This window comes from Equus quagga, chromosome 21 (genome assembly GCF_021613505.1).
Source record: "Equus quagga isolate Etosha38 chromosome 21, UCLA_HA_Equagga_1.0, whole genome shotgun sequence".
Classification (NCBI taxonomy): domain Eukaryota; kingdom Metazoa; phylum Chordata; class Mammalia; order Perissodactyla; family Equidae; genus Equus; species Equus quagga.
In genome coordinates this window covers 18,940,605-18,965,595 of record NC_060287.1, presented here as the reverse complement: position 1 = coordinate 18,965,595, position 24,991 = coordinate 18,940,605, and the positions used below count along the sequence as shown (strand labels likewise).

Sequence of the window (24,991 nt, the reverse complement as noted above, 5' to 3'; positions counted from 1 at the left end):
TTCAGCAATGAAAAATTAGCTTTTGAATTCCTATGAGTACGTTTATTATGGTTGCTATTTAATATGCATTCACTCCTGACATGTCTATGGACTCAATGCAAATTTAATGCAGTTGGAAAACACTTTGTAGAAAATGATAATAAATGGAGTACTTACACTTCTATATTTCACGATATATTCCAAAATAGGGGCTCCTCCATCATCCTGTTTGGTAATGCTGAGTTTAAAGCTCTTCCCACTGCTTGGCTGCCCATGTATGGATGGAGGACTCGGTTCACCTAAATACGCAATACAACATTCTTGATATTTGCACACACCTCAGATACCTAGAGAAACTGCACTTCAATAAAAACAAGAGTGCATGTAATCGAAATATATGATGTTATCCTGGATTTACTATTGCTATTTGCTCTTTGTTGTGATATAACCTCTGATCCTCTTTTTCCCCCGCACAAGAAACAGCAGCATTCATAAATCTAGAAGTATCATGCCAAAATTGTGAAACCTCAGGACAAGATGTATTATTTATAGTGACGTGCAAATGCCCTGAGAATAGTACTACATTATATGTGTTAAATTTTACTTCTCTTATTAATAGTGTGTAATTCTATTTAGTCTATTAATGTAAATTTATTTTGTAAACATTTTGTAAATATGTATTAATATAAGCATATTAAGGCATCAAACTCTATGGAATATATACCTACCAGGAAAGATGATGGCTTAGCAATTAGTTATCTATTTTAATGAGCATTTTCCTAAATAGATGAAGATTTGAATAAAGAAATTTTAGTATCTAATCTATAGACATGTGCTTCAATATCTTTTCTTTCTTCTACCTTCATGAACATATTTGTCTTTGATGTTATTCTTCACATGGCGATGGTCTTATAACACAGATGCTTACAATATTTTTAATATGAACAGGAACTGCCTAAAGTGTAAGAGTTTTATATGAGAAGGACGCCATCACTGCTTGGCAACTGGGAATGGGAGCTCCCTACTGTGAGTTACTTATGGGCATGGAATGCACTGGAATCTTCTGCCTCCGTTTCCTCCAATTCCCTATGGATGTGCATATAGATATGGACATGCTAACACTAAGGAACTCTCAGGGGCCATGCTTTAGTTTGTAAGCTTCCAGAAACTTGGAATACAGTACCTGGTCTACTCAGAGGAATGTCAAGACAGACAAAGTAAACAGACTAGAGTAAAGAGAAGTGCATGCCACTAGACCTGGAGCAAACCAAATCTAGGGTTTTTCTCAGAAAGTTACCTTCATTTCTAATATGATGCTTATAACTTTAAGCAAATGAGTAGTTTATTTGAGAAAAGGCAAGTCATTAAAGAAATATGACAATTGGGTGTGTTGGCATGCAAGTAAATAGTAAAATAGCCTTGTAGGGTACAGCCATATAGAAACAAAGTAAAGAAAGGAATTATAGTCATTAAAGTCAATTAAATTAGCATGCAGATATAATGACATGAGGTGATGCATATGCTACTATTATATTTTTGATAAATGAATTAAAACTTCTGTAAAAACCAGTACAATAATTTCTTAAAAGGATTTAATAAGTGATTATGGGAAAATCTAAATATTGTAAAATGGATTTTATATTCACGTGGTTTTGTATCATTTCTAAGTTGAATTTTAGAATTTACACATTGTACAGTATAAATTCATTTAATAATATGGTATTCATATTGTTTTTAATAATAGCATTTGGAGATAATTATAAACCAGAAACTGTATCTTCAGTAACAATTGTTTTAACATACACATTTAAAATATTTAAGCCTACATTTAACCTTTGTGATTCCACTACAATTAGTACTTTCTTTGAAAATAAAATAAAGTTCAGAACAAATGTAGATTCCATCAGAGAAACTGATTAAAATAATGGTTTCTATTAGTTACAAGAGAATGTTTATGAATAGTAACAATATAAATAATCAAACAGTAATAATGGATAGTTATGACATATTAAGTACTTTGTGTATATTAGCTCATTTAAACTTCAAAAATATCCTGAGAAGCAGCTAAAGAACATACTTATTATTAACAAACCCAGTGTTCCAACTCTCAAAGTGCTCACTGTCTAGGACAGAGGTCTGAAAGTCAACAAAAGTACAATAAGCAATTAAAAGTGTTATAATTTAAAAGGGAAAGCAAAAAAAAGAAAGAGTAAGAGAGAGATTTTACGGTTGAAACACCTAGAGTGGTGTCTATGAATGAATGAAGGAAAGTCTGCCTAAATGAAAGAGGAAATAAAGTTGGAGGGGTTAGACAAGGTCTTATTGTAGAGATGATGCCTTCACTGGGGACTGATGTGCAGTGACGCTGGAGATTATAAAAAGGAGAGAAATCAAGACAGAACGCACAGTACTTTGAGGAAAGAAAGCATTACCAAACTTTTATTCAGCCTACTGAGGCAGAGAGCATGTGACAGCTGAGGGAGGAGGTGTGAGGATGGAAGGCAGGTAAATGTGTACGTGGATAGAAAGTGGGAAGATGAAGGGTATGGTTGTTGAGGATTACAAGAAGAGAAGGGCTAAGTCTCTAAATTTTTATAAAGTCACTCTAGAATCATTTTATTCTGGAGATAGATTATGAGTCAAGAAGTTCTTTCAGTCTTCCTGATGAAAAATAATGCAGGACTGACAAAGACACTGGCCTCGGGAATAGAGAAAAGGGAACACATCTGACATTTGATGAGAACCAACAGAAAGGAATAGTTCACAAATTAGAGTGAGACCACTTATTGTGGCCAATTTGACTGTCCCAATATGTGCATATAACAGACAGGGTTATGCATAGATTTTATAACAGCGTTTGTTAAATCACAGTCAAATTTTCTCACATTTTTAAACAATTCATTCAACATAAAGGAAATACAAGTCTTTTAAAATTTATCTTAGCTTCACGTAAAACCAATTTGCTTAGATTATTCCAAAACAGGATAGCAACAAGAACAGGCTACTACAGCCCTTCTTCTGCAGTCACCAATGCAATGAATTAATTTAGTGGTGCCTTTTCCTCACACTTAGGACCTACATAATTTACAGGATAAAGGAAAGAGTTCCGACTCATCAAAAGAGTAGAATATCGGATGTGTTACACGGACACTTTTCTACTCTTGCACAGAATATAATCTGAGTACTACAGTCCAATTAAGCAGACTATGAATAAATAGGACACCTTCCTGTTCAGGACACTTTTCCTGAGAACAATTTTCCTATATATATTTCAGTGTACCTTTTCTTTTTTCCCTGACTTCAGAGCTAAATTCTTTTTATAAATCTGAGATGACACCATCTTCAGAAACACTTCAACAAAGACATAGTTCACTTCCCCAAAGTGTTGAACCATCTCCCTGCATTTTAAAATCCCATTTCAACTTGCAAGTAAAGAGAATAGTAAGAGAAAACACAACAGAGAGGATCACTTACGAACTGGTAGTGTCTGGAAGATTTCTATTTTACTGTAGTCTCCTTGCCCTTTTCCATTTACAGCTGCAACCCTGATTTCATAAGTTGTATTTGGTTCCAGGTTGCTCAAAACAACCATTGCTAGAAAAAAAGATGTATATGCCTATAATTAATGCATCTTAATAAGTAACAAATCAAACTACTACAATGCAGAGTGAATAATTTCACTGTAAGTCTTTCCATGAGACACACACACAAAATAGAAAATACGTATAAGAAGAACAATTCGTGAACAGTCCTCTTCCTTACCTCGATTTTAGTGCTCTAACCCCATGCAGTGACTTTCAAAGAATTGTTTCGTCTGTGATACTTACACTCACAAAGTAGAAAGTAAAATGCTTTCTTACTTTTCTTTTAACATTCAGTAAATGAGAACAATTTAAGTAAATATATGCATCCACTTATTTATTTAAAAAATATATTTATTATATACAAAATATAATATCTTTTGTCCACTTTAAATGGATTATTTCTATAGAATTTAATGTGGATATGGAATTCAATATAATTCAATATATGGAACTCTGGCCTCCAGCCTACGGTGCTTCAGTCGTGTTAAATAAGTGTCACAGTTGACTCTACAGCAAAAGTGGATCATTTATTCGATAATCTTAAATCAAAATCCAATCATCTTTAATGCTAGCTTCAAGGTTGTCATCTCTTATATTTTCTCTCTGAATTTCTTCTCATTTATATACTGTACCAGACATGGACTCAACATAACACAAAGGTGAAGAAAGAATCTGAAAATGTACAGAGGGGTAAAGCTTATTAGAAACATCTCCTGGGTCATGTCAACTTCTTTAATTTGCCAGACAATTTTGGATACAATTGTAGATTTCAAAATATTACATCTTTACAAATTCCTCTGATGGAGCTAATGAAAATCCATAATCACCTATATCTTTACTGCTTTTGCTAAACAGAGCAAAAATTAGTGGAAATGGTAAAGTCTTGATGAACAAGCAAAATGCAGTTATGTCTGGCTTATGTAATAACTCCAAGTCAACTGATCAATTAATAATAGATGAAGATATAAGCAATCAGAAAATGAAAGATTAAACCATAGGTAACCAGGATCGTATTTGTAGGGGTATTGTTTTACAATGAACATGACTGAAGATGGTATACATTCAATAAAATTGCAATAGAATTTATTAACATATTTCTGATAATTAATTACATTGTAATACAGATTCACTAGATAACATTTTTCATTCTACACAGTGCGAATATACTTCAATTTGTTTTGATACTTCATTGTATTTGATTCTTTTCCTCAATACTCATTACTATGATTTCTGTTTAGATTTTTTATTATAACTATTTAATCATCATTGAATATCTTATTAAATTAAAGCAAATTAAAAAATTGCTTTATGCACTGTAGAGATATTTTCTGTCTAAAATGCAGAATTTAAAAAAATGAAAATTATATAAATATTTTTATATAAATTTGGTATATTACCATATGTACCAGATAAACATTAGTGGCAAAGACATATATTCCAGATATCAATCAGACCTTATTTCATCCAGTACAGATGTTCTAATGTGAGCAGAAAGGATAAATTTCTAACTGGAAAAATTTACACTTGTATTTCTCAGTTTCTCTACCTTTTAAGAAAACTGAACTTGCTTTTGAGAGTGCATTGTCTTGTCAAAGCCTCACATGAAAACACATGGTGTCAGAGTTAAGGGAGGACAACTGGGAACAGATTGAATTGCAGGGAAATCCAACTGATTAGAAGCTACAACGATGAATGGGAAAACCAAGGCTTGAATTTAACTCTTTCTGACAGGTTAATAACCCATGAGCTTTTTCAGGAAACTCAAACCCAGGTAGTTGGTGATCTAGAGTCAGCGTATACATAACACCAGCGCAAGAAAAAGAATACAGCTATAATGGAGAGAAAGTTAGTGCATAGATGGATCTGGTCATGCTGATGATGCAAAAGGAGGAGGGAATCAAACTAGGAGTTAGGCAGATAAAATGTTAAGAAGTTGGACTACTGTCCTTAAGGGAGAAGGTTTCTGCTCAAGGTCAGCATAACAAGGAATTCAAGAGTTCAAAATTCATTATATTTTATCAATTTAATCATTTAATAAATATAACAAATTTAAAACCAAAGTGAGCTAGGCCTACTGTTCTGCAGAGATTAAAGCTTTATAAAAGCACTTTTATTGTTCAAGGTTTATAATAAAAATGATTAGGCCCTTGGAAAATCAATATTGTCATGGAGCAGTCAATGTCCAATATGATGTCATGGAACAGTTAGTGTTTGATTATCCTCTTCTTTACCCTAAAGGAGAATGACGTGATGTAGCATGGGGACATATGAGAGACTCATGCAGGAACCAGTCTGACTACAATAACCTTCCTAATATGACACTGTAGTGATAAATGCTTTAGACTCATGAAAGAGGTCATGTAGCTCTGAGCCTCAGTTTGCCATTGGCTGAGATACAACCAAGTGTTAGGGCTGAGTTGATCTCTCAACTTCTAAACAAAGATACCTTCATTAAACGTCACAGAAACAAAAGTAGAAAAATAAGTCTATTGAATGTATGGATAAAAAATTTGTGATCTGTGAAATAATCACCACTATGCATCAATTATCTAAGCAAATGGAGACATCACGTGCAGACTATGAGATAATGCAAAAATAATTGATAGTCCAAAATTCCAACACCTCCGACTCCATGTTCAGTGGCAAAATACTCTATGTTTACCGGCAAAAGTAGTGTTAGTGATATTTACTTAACAAATGTTAACATTTACAGATAACTATATAGAGAGTATGCTACACTATATGAGAACATGCCATAGATGCTTTTACTACTGCTGACAACTTAGGCATGTGATATGCCTCTCCATATTTCTATGATGTAAAGAAACAGTTGCTATCATCATTTTAAGATTGTAAATCAGCTGTGTAGATGACAACAACTGGTAATACTTATATTCAACTGTCTTGATACAATTAAACAAGAAAAGCAATAGAATTTAAAGCACATAATTTAAATTGTAAATAACATTCTCCATAAGTCAGAAGTATAGAGATCACACTCTTCATTTTTTTAGGTTAAAAATGGATAACAATAGAGCTATTGAAGTATCAGAGCATATCAAATCAGGGAAAATCGAGGTTATTACTTAGATTAAAGAAAACATCGATCCACCGCTCCTTCTGACCCCAAAAGCAACTCCACGCTTTACTTGAATGATCTGAGTATTTCTTTCTCGCATGGACTGTCAGCTTTTTCTTCCTCTAACATTTCGTAAGGATGGTGAGGAGCTTTGAGTGTCCCGTTACCTCTACCAAGGGGAAACCTATTTCTTTAATTACATTATGATCAATTCAGAATCGATTTTCTCCACATTCCCGCACATTTTTCTCTTCTCAGTGTCAAGATCTCCCCTTTGGTGACTGAGTTTCAGCGCACAGCAGTTTGTGGAGGAGAGGAGCAGAGAGGCTAAATGATGGCTGAACTGCTATTACAATGCCGGGCTAAAACACTCAAGGGCAAAGTGGATGAGGAGGAGGCCTTACAGAGGATTTCCAAATGACAGGGGAGAGGCACGAAGTAAGCCTATTGATGCAAGTTCTGCAAAGTTTATATACAAGAAGTCAGTCTATTTTTCAGTTCTGATTCTAAAGGTTTTGGTACAATAACCCTTATTATGAGGCTTATTAACATTGTGTGAACATAAAGATTATTGTGTGAAATAGAAAGAACTCCATAAATTGGGACCAATTTAAATAGAAGGAAAGGAAAAGATTCTGGGGAGGCAAAGCCTGGATGTGTAATTTGCCTTGCCTTTCTTAAAGAAGAGGATATATACATTAAATCATCCATAATTTGCTGGCATATTACCAAACATAGGGTTTTTGAATACCCAAGGTAGAGCTTGAAAGCAAACCACCACTTGAAAAACGAAAGGCTGTGTACTCTATAATAGAGCCATGCCTCAAATTATAAAGTTAGTTAATGGAGGACTTTCTTTGCCCACATGTGCCCATACAATACAGAAGAAAAGAGCCACAAACTGAGGTGTGGGCTGGGTTCTCTCCCTATAATTTATTAGAAATTCAAACTCACATATTAGGTGAAAGTAGACCTAGATTACAAATCACTAAAAGGTCTTTAAGGACAAATGGCATCAATTAAGGTATTTTATAGTTACACTCAGTCAGCACAATTTGGAAATCATAATGCAATTCTTCTGAAAATTATAAACAATCATGAATTTTTCTTAGACATCCTAACAGGCATAGTTTCTATAAAGAATCCGATTTCTCTCACTGATTGAATGTTTCTGCTGGATTTAAATATAACGGAGTTTCGTAAATGACAATTTTGTCACCTGGCTATAAATGCAAAAAGTACAGCAAAATATTGAAATACATGAAAACAGTGGCATTTAAACTGGTGAATGACAGCAAAATAGTAACTTTTTACATTATTTTTACAAGTATGGAAATGATATTGGAAGTTGTATTCTCCCTTTAAAAAGGGAATCAGACTTTACTAAAGGTTATTGAACGAAATAAGGTTTTGTTTGTTCAGATAATAATTGCAAATCCCTTCCCTTTGGCTGTCAAGAATCTACAGAATATATATGATCCCTGGAGCAAAATAAATTATGTATTTGCAAACTAATTAGGCTGAGTGAAATTCTAAGGTGAGATTAAATTTAGCCATGCTCTCTTCTCTCTCTCAAACCCCAGAACTTTCTGTGGGTTTTTCCTGCCATTCACTGTAAGCAGATGGGCACTCCCTTGACATAGAACTGCTGTATCATCTGCCTCAAATCAGACTGTTCAGGCTGTCAAGAACCGGGAAACACGTCTGACAGCTATGAGAAATCACAAAGCGTGGCTAGGATAGAACTGATCACTCAAACTTACACTTGCTGTTAATCTCCTCAGACAAATCTGAAGATATAATGAAATCCCTGAAGTTCCTCATCTAAGATTCAGCTTTTGTTCTCTAAACAATTAAAACAAGCCAATGAAAACCTTTTTTTTTTTTTTTCTTTTTCCGAGAGAGGGAATTCTGATTCCCTTCTGAAAGAGTTCTCAACAGGCTTGAATAAACATGTAAGTATTTTTCCCCTTTTTTAACCCATGATGTAGAGTTTTTTAACACTTGACTTCAGTTACCCTTTACACTCTTTCTCAGAATATTTTACTTAATAAAGTGTTTCTGAATTCTCATTAGAAAGGAACAATTAAATCCATGCTGACGCTCTTCATAAATTCCCAGCACTATAAGATGGACACGTCAGTGATTTTTCTTATAGTTCACAGGACCACATCAAAATCTTAGTAAAAATGCAATGATGAGAGATTCAGAGCAAAGTCAGATCACGCTATCCCACCATTAGGATTTCTTACACTTAGGCCTCTCACTGTAAAAGAGAGACATTTACCAGCCACTTCTGCCTATAATGCATTTTGGCCGATCTATTCTGTCATTTTTATTAATTTTTTATATGCTAAATGAAATGGTTTATTCCATGTATCCCATTCAAGGTTCTTAGCCACATTTCCTAATAATGAAGAATGAACCAATCTTGCTCTATCATTTATATTCTCTATTATGGAACACACCAAACCATACAGACAGCCCAGAGATCCCCTTAGAATGTAAGATTTATAAGCAATGCACCAAGTGCAATTTGGGCAGTTTTTTCTCCTCCTAGCTTCTTTTAAAAAATTTTTCTTTCTCTATTTTCAAAGAAGTTATATAGTATTTTTTTTAAAAATCTCATAATAGTGCTTAAAATTTCTCCAAGAGAGTTCCTGTTTTTCTATAGCTTTTCTATAGTTAACCCAGACATTTCCATTAGTTTTAATCAATTGCTTGCTATCTTTCAATAAATTTCAAGACACAGAAACAGTCTACTTTCTCTAGAAATCTGGGAACATGTATGTTCCTTTCTATATCACATTGTTTATTATGGCTTTATTTCATTTTTCATCCAACGTTAAGTGATTCAAATACATTAATATGAATGGTTACTATTCATATCTTAGAGATTATCATATACCTAAACACCTTGTCACAAAAATTTTATCTGTTAAGTAATATTTTCAGCATTTTATGAAAATATTAGTTTATATTTATATACAGATATTTTGAAAGGTACTAAGTTATTTTTATTTGGAGCATTTTAACATATGTGTTTTGGAGAATTCAAATTGTGAGGCAGATAATTCTATAGGTAAATATCTATGTGCGTAATTCATTTTCTTTTGAACACTTCAAAAAAACTGAAGATGTTCATCTGAACAATTCCACTGGGATCCTTCATAAAAAATGTTAAAAAATCTTTAGAATCTTGAATTTAAAGCTCAAAGAATGAACAGCTATGAATTAAAGTTTCAATGAATACAAAGAATTGCAAATGGAAAAGGAGGATTCCAGGAAGGTGGTAGAGTAGGAAGCACCAGGAATCTGTCTCCCCACCTGGACAACATTTGTACTGGCAGAATCTTCTAATGTAAATATTTTGGAACTCTGAAGTCTACTAATGACTTGCAACTTTCAGAGGAAAACATGGATAGTAAATTGTTGTAAATTTTGGTCCATTTCAGCTGTTAGCACAGTAACTGCTATCCATCCCCACCCCAGCCAAGTAGCAGGCAGCTGTTCACATGTTCCTGGAGCAGCTTGAACACAGCTTGAGGGAGCCAGGGAGGGTAAAAAAGATCCTGTCCTCGAAATATCAGGGATCTCACTCTGACCTTTGATTGTTGCTTTTGATTACAGACATGCAGACAATGAGGTGGGCAGCCATTGTTGTTGCACCTCCCTTCATTGTCGCATGCCCCTCCTCCTCTGGCTGAAGTGACTTCTTGGGAACTTAAAGAACTGGTGCCATGAGAAGACTTTAAGTTTACCTCTCCATCTGATCCTTGGCACAGACCCAGCCTACAACAACCTAAAAAACAATAAACAAGCACGATAACAAAAAATACTTAATACTGGGGAAAGGGGAGAATCTGATTTCCAGACTCACCATATTATTAGATTCACATGTGCAGTTTTAAATATGAAATCATAAAGCATAGAAAGAAACAGAAGAGTATGGCCCATTCAAAGGAAAAAAATAAATCAACAAAAACTGTCCCTGAAAAAGACTTCATGGCAAATATACTAGAGAAAGACTTTGAAACAACTTTCTTAAAGATGCTCAGAGAACTAAAGGAAGATGTGGACAAAGACAAGAAAACAATGGATGACCAAATGGAAATACCAATAAAGAGAAAACGACTAAAAAGAAACCAAAAAGAAATTCTGGAGCTTTAAAGTACAATAACTGAAATAAAAATTCATTAGAAGAATTCACAGGCATATCTGAGAGAGTAGAAGAAAGAAGCAAAGGACTTGAAGATAGGACAGTGGAAATTCCTGAATCTGAGAAACAGAAAGAAAAAAGATTGAAGCAAAGTGAACAAATCCTAAGGGACCAGTGAGACAGGATCACAATGGAACAACAATCACACTTTGGGACTCCAAGAAACAGGAGAGAGAGAGAAAAGGACAGAGAGAATATTTGAAGAAATAATACCTGAAAACTTCAACCATGAATATAAACATCCAAGAAATTCAGTGATTTCAAGGTAAATGAACTCAAAGAGGCCCACGTCAAGACACACTATAATCAAACTTTCAAAAGACAAAGACAAGGAGAAAATCTTGAAAGCAGCAAGAGAGAAGTGACTCCTCACATACAAGGGATCCTCACTAACATTATCAGCACATTTCTCATCAGAAAGTTTGGAGGCCAAAAGGCAGTGGGATAATCTTTTTCAAAGCACTAAAAGGAAAAACCTGTCCTATATCTGGAAAAATTGTCTATCAAAATTTATGGGGAAATTCAGACGTTCTGATAAACAAAAGCTGAGGAATTTTGTCACCACTAGACTTACCCTGCAAGAGATGCTCAAGGGTGTGCTACAGGGTGAAATGAAAGGACACCAGACAGTAACTCACAGTCATATGAAGAAATAAAGATCTTAATACAGGTAAATAGATAGGCAATTATGAAAGCTAGTACTACTGTAACAATGGTTTGTAACTGATTGCTTTCTACATGATTTAAGAGACTACTACATTGTAAAAAAATTATTATTCTAGGGGCCTACCTAGTGGTGTCATGGCTAAGTTCGTATGCTTTGCTTTGGTAGCCTGGGGTTCACAGGTTCGGATCCCAGGCGTGGACTATGCACTGCTCATCAAACCATGTTGTAGTGGCATCTCACATACAAAATAGAGGAAGATTGCAACAGGTGTTAGCTCAGCAACAATCTTCCTCAAGCAAAAAGAGGAAGAGTGGCAATAGATATTAGCTCAGAGACAATCTTCCTCACCAACACCAAAAAAACAAATTCTTATTCTAAAAGCTAGTGTTATTGTAACTTTGGCTTGCAAATCCTAATTTGTTTTATACATAATTTATAAGACTGACACATTTAAAAGAATTTTTAATTTAGGTTTTTGGGCGCACAATATATAAACTTGTAATATTGTGATATCAACAACAAAAGGGACGGAAATGGAGCTGTAAACAAGCAGAGTTTTTGTATGTTATTGAAGTTAAGCTGGTGTAAATTCAAATTAGAGTGTTATAACTTTAAGATGGTAAATGAAATCCCATGGTAACCACAAAGAAAATAGCTATAGGATATACACAAAAGGAAATAATAAAGCAATTAAAATTTTTGCCACAAAAAAACCTGACTCAACACAAAAAAAGAAAGTAATGCAGAAAATGAGGAACAAAAAAGCTAGAAAACAAATACCAAAATGACAGAAGTACCTCCTTATTGGTAATTACTTTAAATGTAAATGGATTAAACTTCCAAGCAAAAGACAGAGATTGGTAGAATGAATAAAATTATATTATCCAACTGTATGCATCTACAATAGACTCACTTTAGATCCAAAGACACAAATAGATTGAAAGTGAGGGGCCAGCCCCGTGGCAGGGTGGTTAAGTTTGCAAGCTCTGCTCTGGCAAACCAGGGTTTCACTGGTTCACATCCTGGGTATGGATGCAGTGCTTCTCATCAAGCCATGCTGAGGTCACGTCCCACATAGCAGAACTAGAAGGACCTACAACCAGAATATACAACTAAATACTTGGGAGGTTGGGGGAGAAGAAGGAAAAATAATGATTGGCAACAGATGTTAGCTCAGCCCCAATCATTAAAAAAAAGAAAATTAAAGAAAGTGAAAGGGTGGAAAAGATTATCCATGAAATAATAACTAAAAAAGAACAGGCGTTATAATAATATGATATCAGACAACATAGACTTTAAACCAAAAAGTGTTATAAGAGACAAAGTAGGATATTTAACATCAATAAAAGTTTCAATATAGCAGGAAGATATAACAATTATAAACATTTATACACTACTGACAGACTATGAAAATACATGCGACAAAAATTGACAGAAATGAAGGGAGAAAGAGTTCTACAATAATAGTTGGAGATTTCAATACCTCAGTTGCAATAATGGCTAGAACAATCAGACAAAAAATAAGTAAGGAAATAGAAGGCTTAAACGACAAAATAAACCAATTGGATCTTACAGACATATACAGAACACTATCCAAAAAGAACAGTAAAAACCTTATTCTCAAGTGCACGTGGGACATTTTCCAGGATAGATAATATGTTAGGCCACAAATTGAGTCTCAACAGATTTAAAAAGACATATATCATACACAGTATCTTCTCTGACCACAGCAGGATGAAATTAGAAATCTACAAAAGAAGGAAAACTCAGAAATTCACAAAATAGTGGAAATTAAACATCATACTCTTAAACAACCAATGAGTCAAAGGAGAAATCAAAAGAGTAGTTAGAAAATTCTTAGAGAAGAATAAAAATGAAAATACCATATGCCAAAAACTTATAGAATAGAGCAAAAGTAGGGCTTACAGGGGAATTTATAGCTATAAATGCTTGCATTAAACAACAAGAAAGATCTCAAATCAACAACATAGCTTTACAACTCAAGGAATTAGAAAAACAATAATCGACTAAACTCAAAACTAGCAGAATTAAGAAAAAATAACAACTAGAACAGAGATAAATGAAATACAAAAATAGAAAAATAATAGAGAAAGTCAAAGAAACCAAAAGTTGGTTCTTCAAAAAGACTGATGATATTGAAAAACCTTTACCTACATGGACTGAGACAAAAACAAAATACTCAAATTACTCAAATCAGACATTAAAGTGGAGACATTACCACCAATTCTACAGAGATAAAAAGGATTATAAGAGTAATATGAACAGTTGTACGCTGACCAATTGGACAAGCTAGATGAAACGGACAAATTCCTAGAAACACAAAACCTACCAAGACTAAATCATGAAGTGATAGAAAATCTGAATAAACCTACAGCTAGTAAGGAGATTTAATCAGTAATCAAAAATCTCCTGACAAAGAAAATCCCGGGACTTGATGATTTCATTGATGAATTCTATCAAACATTTACAGAAGAACATATACCAATTCTTCTCAAAATTTCCTTAAAAAAATGAAGAGGAAGAAACACTTTCTAAGTTATTCTATGTAGCCAGCATTAACCTGATATCAAAACCAAAGACACTAAAAAAATAAAACTACAGATTGGCATCATTCATGAACATTGACGCAAAAAATCCTTGACAAAATACTAGCAAGCCAAGTTCAGCAGCATGTTAAAAGGATTATACACCATCACCAAGCAGCATTTATTTATGGAAAGCAACGATGTTTCAACACACAAAAATTATCAAAGTAATACACCACAATTACAAAGTGAAGAAAATTCTTGAAATGCAAGGATGTTTCAACATACAAAAATTAATCAATGTCACATATTATAATTATAGAATGAAGAAAAAAAAACAAATGATCATCAAAAATTGATGCAGCAAGAAACTTGACAAAATTCAATACCCTTTCACAATAAAAAAATGAAAAAATCTAGGAACAGAAAGAAACTACTTCAACATTATAAAAGCCATATATTAAATCCTACAGTGAATCGTACTCAGTGGTGAAAGATTGAAACAGGAAGAAGGCAAGGATGCCTGGTTTCACCACTTCTATTAAGATAGTACTGGGAGTTCTAGCCAGAGTAAATAGGCAAGAAAAATATAAAAGGCATCCAAATTAGAAAGAAAGAAGTAAAATTATCTCTGTTCACAGATAGTATGATCTTATATGCAGAAAGCTGTAAAGATTCCACAAAAAAAATTTAGAACTAAAAAATTAATTCATCAAAGTAAGAGGATACAAAGTCACCACCCCCAAATCAGTTGCATTTCTACATACTAACAATGCACAATCTGCAAAGGAAAATTCAAAAACAATTCCATTGTAATAGCATTAAAAAGAATAAAATAGTTAGGAATTAACTGAGCCAAGGCAATTAAAGACTTGCATAATGAAAACTACAAAATACTGCTGAAAGAAACTAAAGGAGACATAAAAAAATGGAAACCCATTCTGTGTTCATGGATGGTAATCCCTAATACCATTAAAATGTCAGTAGTACCCAACCTGATATACAAATCTAATGCAATCTCGATCAAAATCCCAATGATGTTTTCTGCAAAAATAGGAAAAACCCATCCTAAAATTCCTTTGGAATCCCAAGAGACCTAAAATAGTCAAAACAATGTCAAAACAAAACAAAACAAAGCTAGAAGACTCACACTTCCTATTTTTAAAACAGACTAAAAACCTACAGTAATCAAAATAATGTGATAGTGGTATAAAGTCAGACATATTGAGATAATGTGATAGTGGTATAAAGTCAGACATATTGACCAATTGAATGGAATAGAAAGCCCAGAAATAAACCCTCACAAATATGATCAAATGATTTTTGACAAGAGTGCCAAGACCATTCAACGGGGAAAGGAAAAACTCTTCTTCAACAAATTGAGTTGTGAAAAAAAGAATGAAGTGTGACCCTTACCTAACACCATATGCAAAATTAACTCAGAATGGATCAAAGACTTAAATGTAAGACCTAAAACTATAAAACTCTTAGAAGAAAACTCAGGATAAAAAAGCTTTATTACACTGGATTTTTCAATGATTTCTAGGATGTGACACCAAAGGCACAAGTAACAAAAGAAAAATAGATAATTTGGAATTCAAGAAAATTTAAAATTTTGCACATCAAAACACACTGTCAACAGAATAAAAAGGCAACCCACAGAATGAGAGAAAATATTTGCAAATCATATATCTGATAAGGGATTAATATAGAATATATAGAGAACTCTTTGCACTCATAAACCAAAAAACAACCCAATTCGAAAATGGGCAAAAGACTTGCATGGACATTTCTCCAAACAAGGTATACAAATAGCCAATAAGTACATGAAAAGATGCTCAACATCACTAATCATAAGGGAAATGTGAGTCAAAACTACAAGGAAATGCCACCTCATACTCATTAGGATGGCTACTATCAAAAAAAGGAAAAAAGAACAAAGAAATCAACAAATGTTGGTGAGGATGGGGAGAAATCGGATTCCTTGTGCACTATTGATGGGAATATAAAATGGTACAGCCTCTGTGGAAAACAGTATGGTGGTTTCTCAAAAAGTTAAAAATAGATTTCCATATGATCCAGCAATTCCACTTCTGGGTATACACCCAAAAGAATTGAAAGCAGGGTCTCAAAGAAATATTTGTACCCTCCTCGTGTTCATAACAGCATTATTCACAATAGCTAAAACATGGAAGCAGAAGCAATCCAAGCATCCGTCAACAGATGAAAAGGTAAGCAAAAGGTGGTACATAGATACAGTAGGAAATGATTAATCTTTAAAAAGGAAGGAAATTCTGCAATATGTTACAACATAGATGAACCTTGAGGACATTATGCTAAGTGAAATAAGCCAGTGAAAAAACTGAAGCTAAGTGAAAAAAGACAAATACTGTCTGATTCCACTTATATGAGGTATTTAGAGTATGAAAGTCTTAGAGTCAGAAAGTAGAATGCTAGTTGCCAAGGGCTGGGGAGAAGGGAGAATGAGAAGTTATGGTTTAACAGATATAGAGTTTCAGTTTTACGATTTGAAAAGTGTTATGGAGATGGATGGTGGTGATGGTTGCACAACATTATAAATGTATTTAATACCAGTGAACTGTACAAATGGTTATAAGATGGTATATTTTATGTTGTGTATATTTTACTACGATAAAAAAAGTTGAGAAAAAATATTTTCAGATACAAAATTTGAAAATAATGAAACGATCCTGTTCTAAAAACTTGATTTAGGTCATTCTGGCTATATTGAGTCTTTGAACAGCAAAAACAAAATATTTCTTTTAAAAAGTGAACATGCAGCCTTTAAAAAGACATTGACCTAGAGGAAGATTATGTTGAATTTGGGGAAGAAGTAATGTGACGTAATTTGTTGTATGAATGTATAATATTAGTAGTAAAATAATTATAATCTTCTCTTATGAAACTCATTTTTTTTAGTAAAGCTTAATAAATTGCAAAGGAGAACAAATTGCTAATCTTAATTGCTATCCCTAGGACAATTTGTGATAATTTCCCTATGAATCTAGAGATAGAAAATGTATATTAAGCTTATGAAAATGCAAATAATGGTTCTAACCACCTGCTTAATGACAAAGGCAAGTGCAACCTGTCTCTGTTATATAATTCCTTTTCTGTTTATTAAAAAATTTCAATACTTGATGTTTGCTATAAAACCACAGGTGCTTTCTCCTTAAAATACTGAAGTTTTTAAAGCTGCCAGTATTTAGATGACTGAATAAACCAACACTTATATTGAACCAGGTCCATTTGTATACCAAAATTTTGAAGCTATCTTGAACATGTTGGTGTTTTCCCTTGAGTTTTTAATTAATTAACTTATTTTCCAGCTTTATTGACATATAATTGGCAAATAAAATTGTATAAATTTAAAGTGTACAGAGTGATGATTTGATATGCCTATGCATTGTGACATGATTACTTTTAAATATGTTTCTTAATTTAGGATTACAAAAGTTTAGCTTTAATGAGATTACCACCTTTTGTGAGAAGGACAGATTCAAGAAGTTCTTTTTTTTAAAAATTTCAAAGTGTAATACATGTTCTTTGGAACACTGTCATACATAAGCTTCATGACAGGTGTTCATATCTATTAGCTGTATTGTATATAAGGAGGGGATAATAACACCTTGAAGAATGAAATTATTTCTCAAAGCCATTGCAAAGAAGACTAAAACCAAATGAATAAAATAGCTGATGGAAGGTGGGATCCAAAAAACATTGATTGAATTTATCTGGTTTAGCCCAATTGGCAGAAAATTAGAGAAAACGAAATCTGACTGTGTAAATAAACAGACACACACACACAGTTTTAGTTGAAAGATTGGGAGGACTATTTTTGATATTATATTCTCATTATCTTGAACAACGTATGTCACATGGTAGCCACTAGTTGTTTAATGTATGAAAAATTTAATGCCACTCTATAATTTTGTGATTTACACATCAAAAGTATAATTCCTCTTTGTGTTTATATTTAGATAATGGTACGTTGCCCTATTTCCATAAAATCAGACCAGTGAATTTCCACAATGTGTTGGTAGGAATCCTAGGCCCAGCAAGTCAAAACTTACCTTCAACATACTATTTGAAAATTCAAAAAAGCACATCCCACAGCATGTGGAATTGTCATAGACTCATATATTGTGAAAATCAAAACATTCCTAGGGCAGGCCCAGTGGTGCAGCAGTTAAGTGCACAGTTCCACTTTGGTGGCCCAGGGATCACTGGTTCGGATCCCAGGTGCAGACATTGCACTGCTTGGCAAGTGATGCTGTGGTAGGTGTCCCACATATAAAGTAGAGGAAGATGGGCACGGATCTTAGCTTGGGGCCAGTATTCCTCAGCAAAAAGAAGAGGATTGGTGGCAGATGTTAGCTCAGGGCTAATCTTCCTCCAAAAAAAAAAAAATTCTACCATGGCTAAAATAACCAAAACCAAAACTGACAAATGTTACAGAGGTCGTGGAGAAAAAGGAACCCTCATACACTGCTGTGGGAATGCAAACTGGTGTCGTCACTATGGAAAACAGTATGCAGATTTCTCAAAAAGTTAAAAATAGAAATACCATATGATCCAGCTATTCCACTACTGGCTATCTATCCAAAGAACTTGAAATCAGTAATTCAAAGAGACCCATGCACTCCTACGTTCATTGCAGCATTATTTACAATAGCCAAGACGTGGAAGCAACCTAAGTGTCCATCAAGTGATGACTGGATAAAGAAGATATGGCACATATATACAATGGAATACTACTCAGCCATAAAAAAGGTTAAAACTGTCCCATTCACAACCACCTGGATGGACCTTGAGGGTACTATGTTAAGCTAAATAAGCCAGATAGAGAAAGACAATCTCTGTATGACTCCACTCATATGTGGAAGATAAACACATGGACAAAGAGAACATATTAGTGGTTACCAGGGGAAAGGGGGATGGGGGGTGGGCACAAAGGATGAAGTGGTACACCTACAATATGACAAATAATAATGTACTACTGAAATTTCACAAGGTTGTAAACTATCATAACCTCAATAAAAAAATAAAATAGATAAAAAATTCTACCAACAAAAAAGAAATCTGACAATAAACATCTCTTTACAGTTTAAAGACTAACTCAAGTAGATATAGACGAGAAAACCACATGTTAATATTTTAAGAACAAGTGCAAACAGGGGATTTCAAGAATAGCATAGAAGTACTCAATTAGTCTAGAAAAAGAAAAGATTTATATAAAATGATAGGATACATGAAATGTTCTCTATCTTTACAAAACAGATAACAAAAGGAAACGACTTCTACTTTTATCACACTAGAATTTTGTTTCATGTAATAAAGGAGAATGTGAGAAAGGTTTGTGGGGGATCAAAATTGGCCACTCCAAAATGTGTCTCTTTGTCTTGATTATTTTTAAGCACAAAAGCACTCTAAAAGAAACTTTGACCTTTCCCTCAACTGCCTAAAAGAATTGGAGAGAGAAGGCCTGTTCCAGAAAGGAACTAATAGCATAAGATAACTGTAGTGTAATGTAAAACGTGTCCCTCAGGTCACATTGTCTACTGTTGGCCCATGTGCATTTCCATGTAAATTGCCTTCCTCCCCTTTGAAGTCCCAAAGCACTACCCTCAACATACTTCTTTGTCTTTATCTGAATAGTATTTGAGGTGGTGGCTTTGGCCATTCTGGCAACTTACTCAGTTTTCCTGAGTTTCTCCCATGCATACACGTTATTAAACTTACTTGATTTTCTCCCGTTATTCTGTCCCATGTCAATTTAATTCTTAGACCAGCCAGAAGGACATAGAGGGAGGAGGAACTGTCTTCCTCCCCTACAGGTTCTTCCTTAGTCACAAGGATCCCTTTTAGTAATGCCAGTACTTCAAAATAACCTCAGCTATACTGTTCTAAAAGGATTACTTATGAGACTTTCAATGACATTAAGAATAAAATGCAAAGTCATCTCCAAGGTCTACAATGGCTCCTTGAATTTGGGCCAAAGCTATCTCACTATTCTTGCTTCATTTGATTCTACCCTCTGATTATGCCATTCCAGCCAAGATGGCCTTATTATTGGTTTCAGCCCTGGTCAGGCTTCCCCAGATCTTTGTGTAATCATTCCTTCACTTCACTCAGGGCTCTGCTCAAAAGTCACCTCCTCACAGAATCCTGCCCTGACCATTCTCTAAAATTGCCCCTGCCTTCCACCTCTAGTTACACTCCATCTTCTCTCTAGTCACATTCCATTGTCTTGCTCTGCTCCATTTTTCTTCATACTCCATAACATTACCTGGTTTTAAAATATATATACATATTATATATCAATATATATTAGATACATCTATATTTTTATATGTATACCTCTTCCACTAGAATGTAAACTCCATGATGACAAAGACTTTATTGTTTTGTTCATTGTTGTATCTCTAGCACCTAAAATCCTAAAATCTACCTGGACATGGTAGGCAGTTTTGAAGTTTTGGTCAAACTAAATGAATGAGCATGTATTATTTCAATTAAATTGACCATGTAGGGAGTCATTTATGTTAGTCAGGATGTGTATTTATACACATATACATATATGTGTGCATATATATATGTGTATATTTATATGTGTGTGCATATATGTGTGTCTGTGTGTATCAGAGGGGATAAATAACGTGTCTCAAATGACATAGTCATAAGGGATGAAGTCACTGCTAAACTACTTTATAAGATGAAGGAAGAAGCACAATCACTAAAACTATTTACAATTTGAACATCAAGAAATAGAGAATACACAACAAATATTTGTTGGGTTAAGTGAGAGTCATTAGTTGAGGCAAGGAGTTAAAGATACAGAATGTAGGATGTGTGGCCCCATACAGGGGGATGACACTGCTACCATGGACAGAAGATCACATGTCTTGAACACCAAATCCAAAATTCTTACTAAGTGTCTCTGCGTCATAGCAATACCCAACTGCAGAGATGAAGACCTCTGGCAAAACACTCCAAATTGAAGCAGCTTTATAGAGCACACTCATTTTCTGTCATGTGAGAAATACCTTAACTGTCCATTGACACACCCAAGTTGCCATAACTGCCCAGGCATGTTTTATCACCTAAGAAGATTTTCTTTCTTTAATGTTAGCTGTGCCAATAGCAACAGCATATGTCATACAATGGTGAAAGCTGTCTTTTTGTCTAAAAGTAGAGAAAAGAAGTGGCAATAATTAAGACTGCTTTTAAGAGGAAGAGAAACTGCTATCTCCAGGTTCTCAATAGTCTACTTACATCTAGACTCAGAATATTAAAAAATGCTCCCATATATATTTTTTTAATCTTAGCAGGTGGAATGAAGATCTATTCATCTACAAAACAATTAAGTTTATAGAACAGCCAATTACATGACATTAATTCCCAGAAAAGCTTGTGGAATCTCTGGAAACTCCAAGTAGAGAAGAAAAGTAACTCACTTGTTTAGATAGTTTCATTGAATTTAACCTGGACAGTGTAATCATTTACAGATGTTTGGAAATAGTTAATAACTATATAATTTTATTTGCATATAAGCAAATCTAGTAACTATGTAATCCATTCATTAATTTCAGGTGATGCAGAAGATTCACGAGTGTATACAATATGGTACACAGGCTCTCAGATGTGCAGTCAAGATGGAGAGATGCGACTAATGTCTTAATACTTATATTATGAGGTGAGAGACTGGCAAATACTGGTACATATACGCAATATTTACTATAGAGTTGAAAATGAATATAAAAATATTTCTACTAAAATAATCAAATAAATCCTTACAAAGAAGCTCAAGTTTACATTGGACATTGAAGGATGGATAAAAAAGCATGGAAGGAGTAATATAAATTCAAGCTTGGACATAAGAAAGTAGAACGCATGTTTGGCACAGTGAGTGAACCAGCTTTCATGTGCCAACTATTTACTTAGGAGAATGTTATGCAATGAGGGAGAAAAGAAAGGCTAGGACATTATGACACATGAAGCACCCACACATATACAAACAAACATATAATACACGTGCATAAACATACATACATACATATACATATATTTAGTATTGTCAATCACTTATTAAATGTGATTATTTGAATCATAATTTATATCATTTCATTAGAGAATTTGAAATATTTTCCAGTTTACCCTTATGCACCCTAATGACTCATCTTTTACATATCCTGGAATATGAGAATCCTATTTTAGATATCACTGCTACATGCAATAATTTGTGTGCGTGTGTGTGAGGAAGATTGGCCCTGAGCTAACATCCATTGCCAGTCTTCCTCTTTTTGCTTGAGGAAGATTGTCCCCGAGATAACATCCATGCAAATATTCCTCTATTTTGTATATTAGATACTGTGACAGCATGATTTGGTGATTGGTGTGTAGGTCTGTGCCTGGGATCCAAACCCATGAACCCCAGGCTGCCAAAGTGGAGTACATGAACTTAACCACTATGTCACTGGGCCAGCCCCTATGCAATATGATTTTTTTAAAAATGGCAATGACAAAAATCAAAGCATTGCATTATTAGTTTACAATGTTAATCAGATCATGACATGTAAAAAAAGAAGGAACACATGAGATGGCAATAGTAAGAAAAGAATGATCTCCATGGTCCACACATGATGTAAAAGAGCTGAGAAACAGTGGTGCCATTCTCAGAAAGCATTTCTGATCATGCCAGTCCATGGGTTCATCTTCCCCTAAAGGATGGAACACTGAAGAAGGCATTAGAATCTTCTCAATGAAAGAATGTTGAGCTCTTTAGTGTATATAGCAAAAGCTCTTCACTCCTCCTTAAAGTTTGAGAATGTTTATATACTATAATAGAGAAAAGAGTAGTCATAATAATGAACTTTAATAATAAAAAAAATCAAGTGATGTTCAGTATAGTGAAGTATGTTAGGCATGATTTAAACAATATTAGGGGTAAAATTTAAATGTCTTCTAAACTACCTATCAGTTAAACTCACTATCAAAATAATGGTCAGTCCATTAATCACCAGAATTCATAATTGAGAAGATTTTTAAGCTATATTCCAACAAAGGTCATTTTTACATGGCAAATTAAAAAGTCCAGAAGAGTGTGTTTGAGCAGGGAGATGGGCTCCATTTCTTTTCTTTTTTTTAAGTTTCTAGGAACTATGAATAATGCATTGTCCTGTGGATTACAATCCTATAAAACACTCTTGAAATATTCATGTTTCTTCTCTCACTACTCACAAACATCTTCCCTATATAAGTTACATTCATTTCTTCATACCATTTATTTTTCTGATTCATAAAATTATATACCCAAGGGAAAGCTCATTGATTTTATTGAGAAAATTTTAAAAATTATTTGTATAGAAGCTCCCTTTATCATTATAGCAGAGATTAGGCTGAGTATAGAACTAGGTATGAATTTGTATCTTCATCTCAAGATATGTGGGACAGTCTCCAGAAGACAAGTAATTTTACTTAAGACTGTTGTTTCACTCAATTTTCCTTTTAGTTTAGTTCTTTGTATACTTTGACCTACATAGTTTAAATTCATTAAGATCACAATTGTATATAAATTTCTAATTTAACTTGGTTTGTTTTTATGGGCACAATTAAAACAGTCCAAGATATTCTCATTTTGCATTTTAACATGCAGAACTCTTTCCACTACATGCAAATGAGAAAATTTCCCTTCACTGAAAATATGGAATTAGTGTGGATTACTTTTTTCTCCTTTTCTTTGCAATTCATAGGTTTATTCCACTTGTATTTAACATAGACAGATGATTTTTACAGTCAATTTCTCTTGTAGCATGTGAAATATAGACATTCAGAACTGATAACGATTTTTTCCTCAGGCACATTTATGTTGGAAGTAGTGTAATCATACAAAATATTCCTTGTAGAGAATTTTTAAAAAGCACTGGAACTCATTAAGATTTTAAAATCTCTAGTAGGTTAGAACTAACACTAAACAACGATTATTTTAGATTGTTTCTAAACCAGTGAAATTGCATAGTATAACAGTGGGAAATCCAGTTTCACCAATAGAACTATATAAATAACATGGATTAAAAGAAACACTGAGGACAGTGACATCAGCATCATGGTGGAGTGAGCTATTCCCTTAATCTCTCCCCTCTAAGATACAATGAAAAGGATATTCATAAACCAACAGAGGGATTTAAACAACACAATAGATGCCTGAGAGATCCACACAGTCATACATCTGAAGGTGGGGTTGCAGGACCCCCTGGCAGGCAGTGGAAGGAAATAAGTGGATCTTCTCTTCCTCCTGAGTGGCAGCGATCTAGGACATGGGACCCCACAGAGCAGTTGGTGCACAATTCTGAGAGGGGAAGGAGGAAAAGGCAGCCCTCTGTGGCAACGCTTGCATTATTAGAGTTGCCTCCCAGCCTGTAGGAACACTCCACACTGAGGTAGCTAAACAATTGCGGCAGTGTCCACACCAAGCCAAGCAGCCCAGGTGGGCAGACAGTGAATACAGTGTGGGAGGAAGCAAGGTTGTGCACACAAAAGAAAACGTCCCTCCTCCACTCCTGCATGTCACATCAGCTTGGTTGGTTGGCCAGAGCAGGGGATCTGTACCAGAGCACCTGTGCCAGTGTGTGTAAAGCAGCAGTGGCCAGTGGGAAAAAACAGACACGCCCTATTGGCCCAGCTTTCAACAGACAGGCACATCTGTCAGGGGTTGCAGAGAGCTCAGATAACACATCCCCTGCTCCCCTAATGGTGACAGAATCTGTGACCAGGTACTACTATTATGTGATGGCAAAAGTCAACTCCATCAAATAGCATGAAGAAGTATATTAACACCCAAGACCAGAAGGAAAATGACAAGTACCCAGGACTCTATCCTGAAGTCACAGAAATTTA

At 34.4% G+C, this 24,991-nt stretch overlaps 1 protein-coding gene across 1 annotated transcript in view; it reads right to left on the bottom strand.

Annotated features, from left to right (window-relative positions):
- The window catches only part of NCAM2 (neural cell adhesion molecule 2), a 480,413-nt gene that overhangs the window by 49,936 nt on the left and 405,486 nt on the right, over window positions 1-24,991 (bottom strand). Inside the window, exons 15-16 of the mRNA XM_046648333.1 lie at window positions 3,454-3,573; window positions 157-278 (exon numbers count right to left, since the gene is read on the bottom strand). Of these exons, the coding sequence (XP_046504289.1) occupies window positions 157-278; window positions 3,454-3,573 (242 nt within the window). The remainder of the gene's footprint in view (window positions 1-156; window positions 279-3,453; window positions 3,574-24,991) is intronic.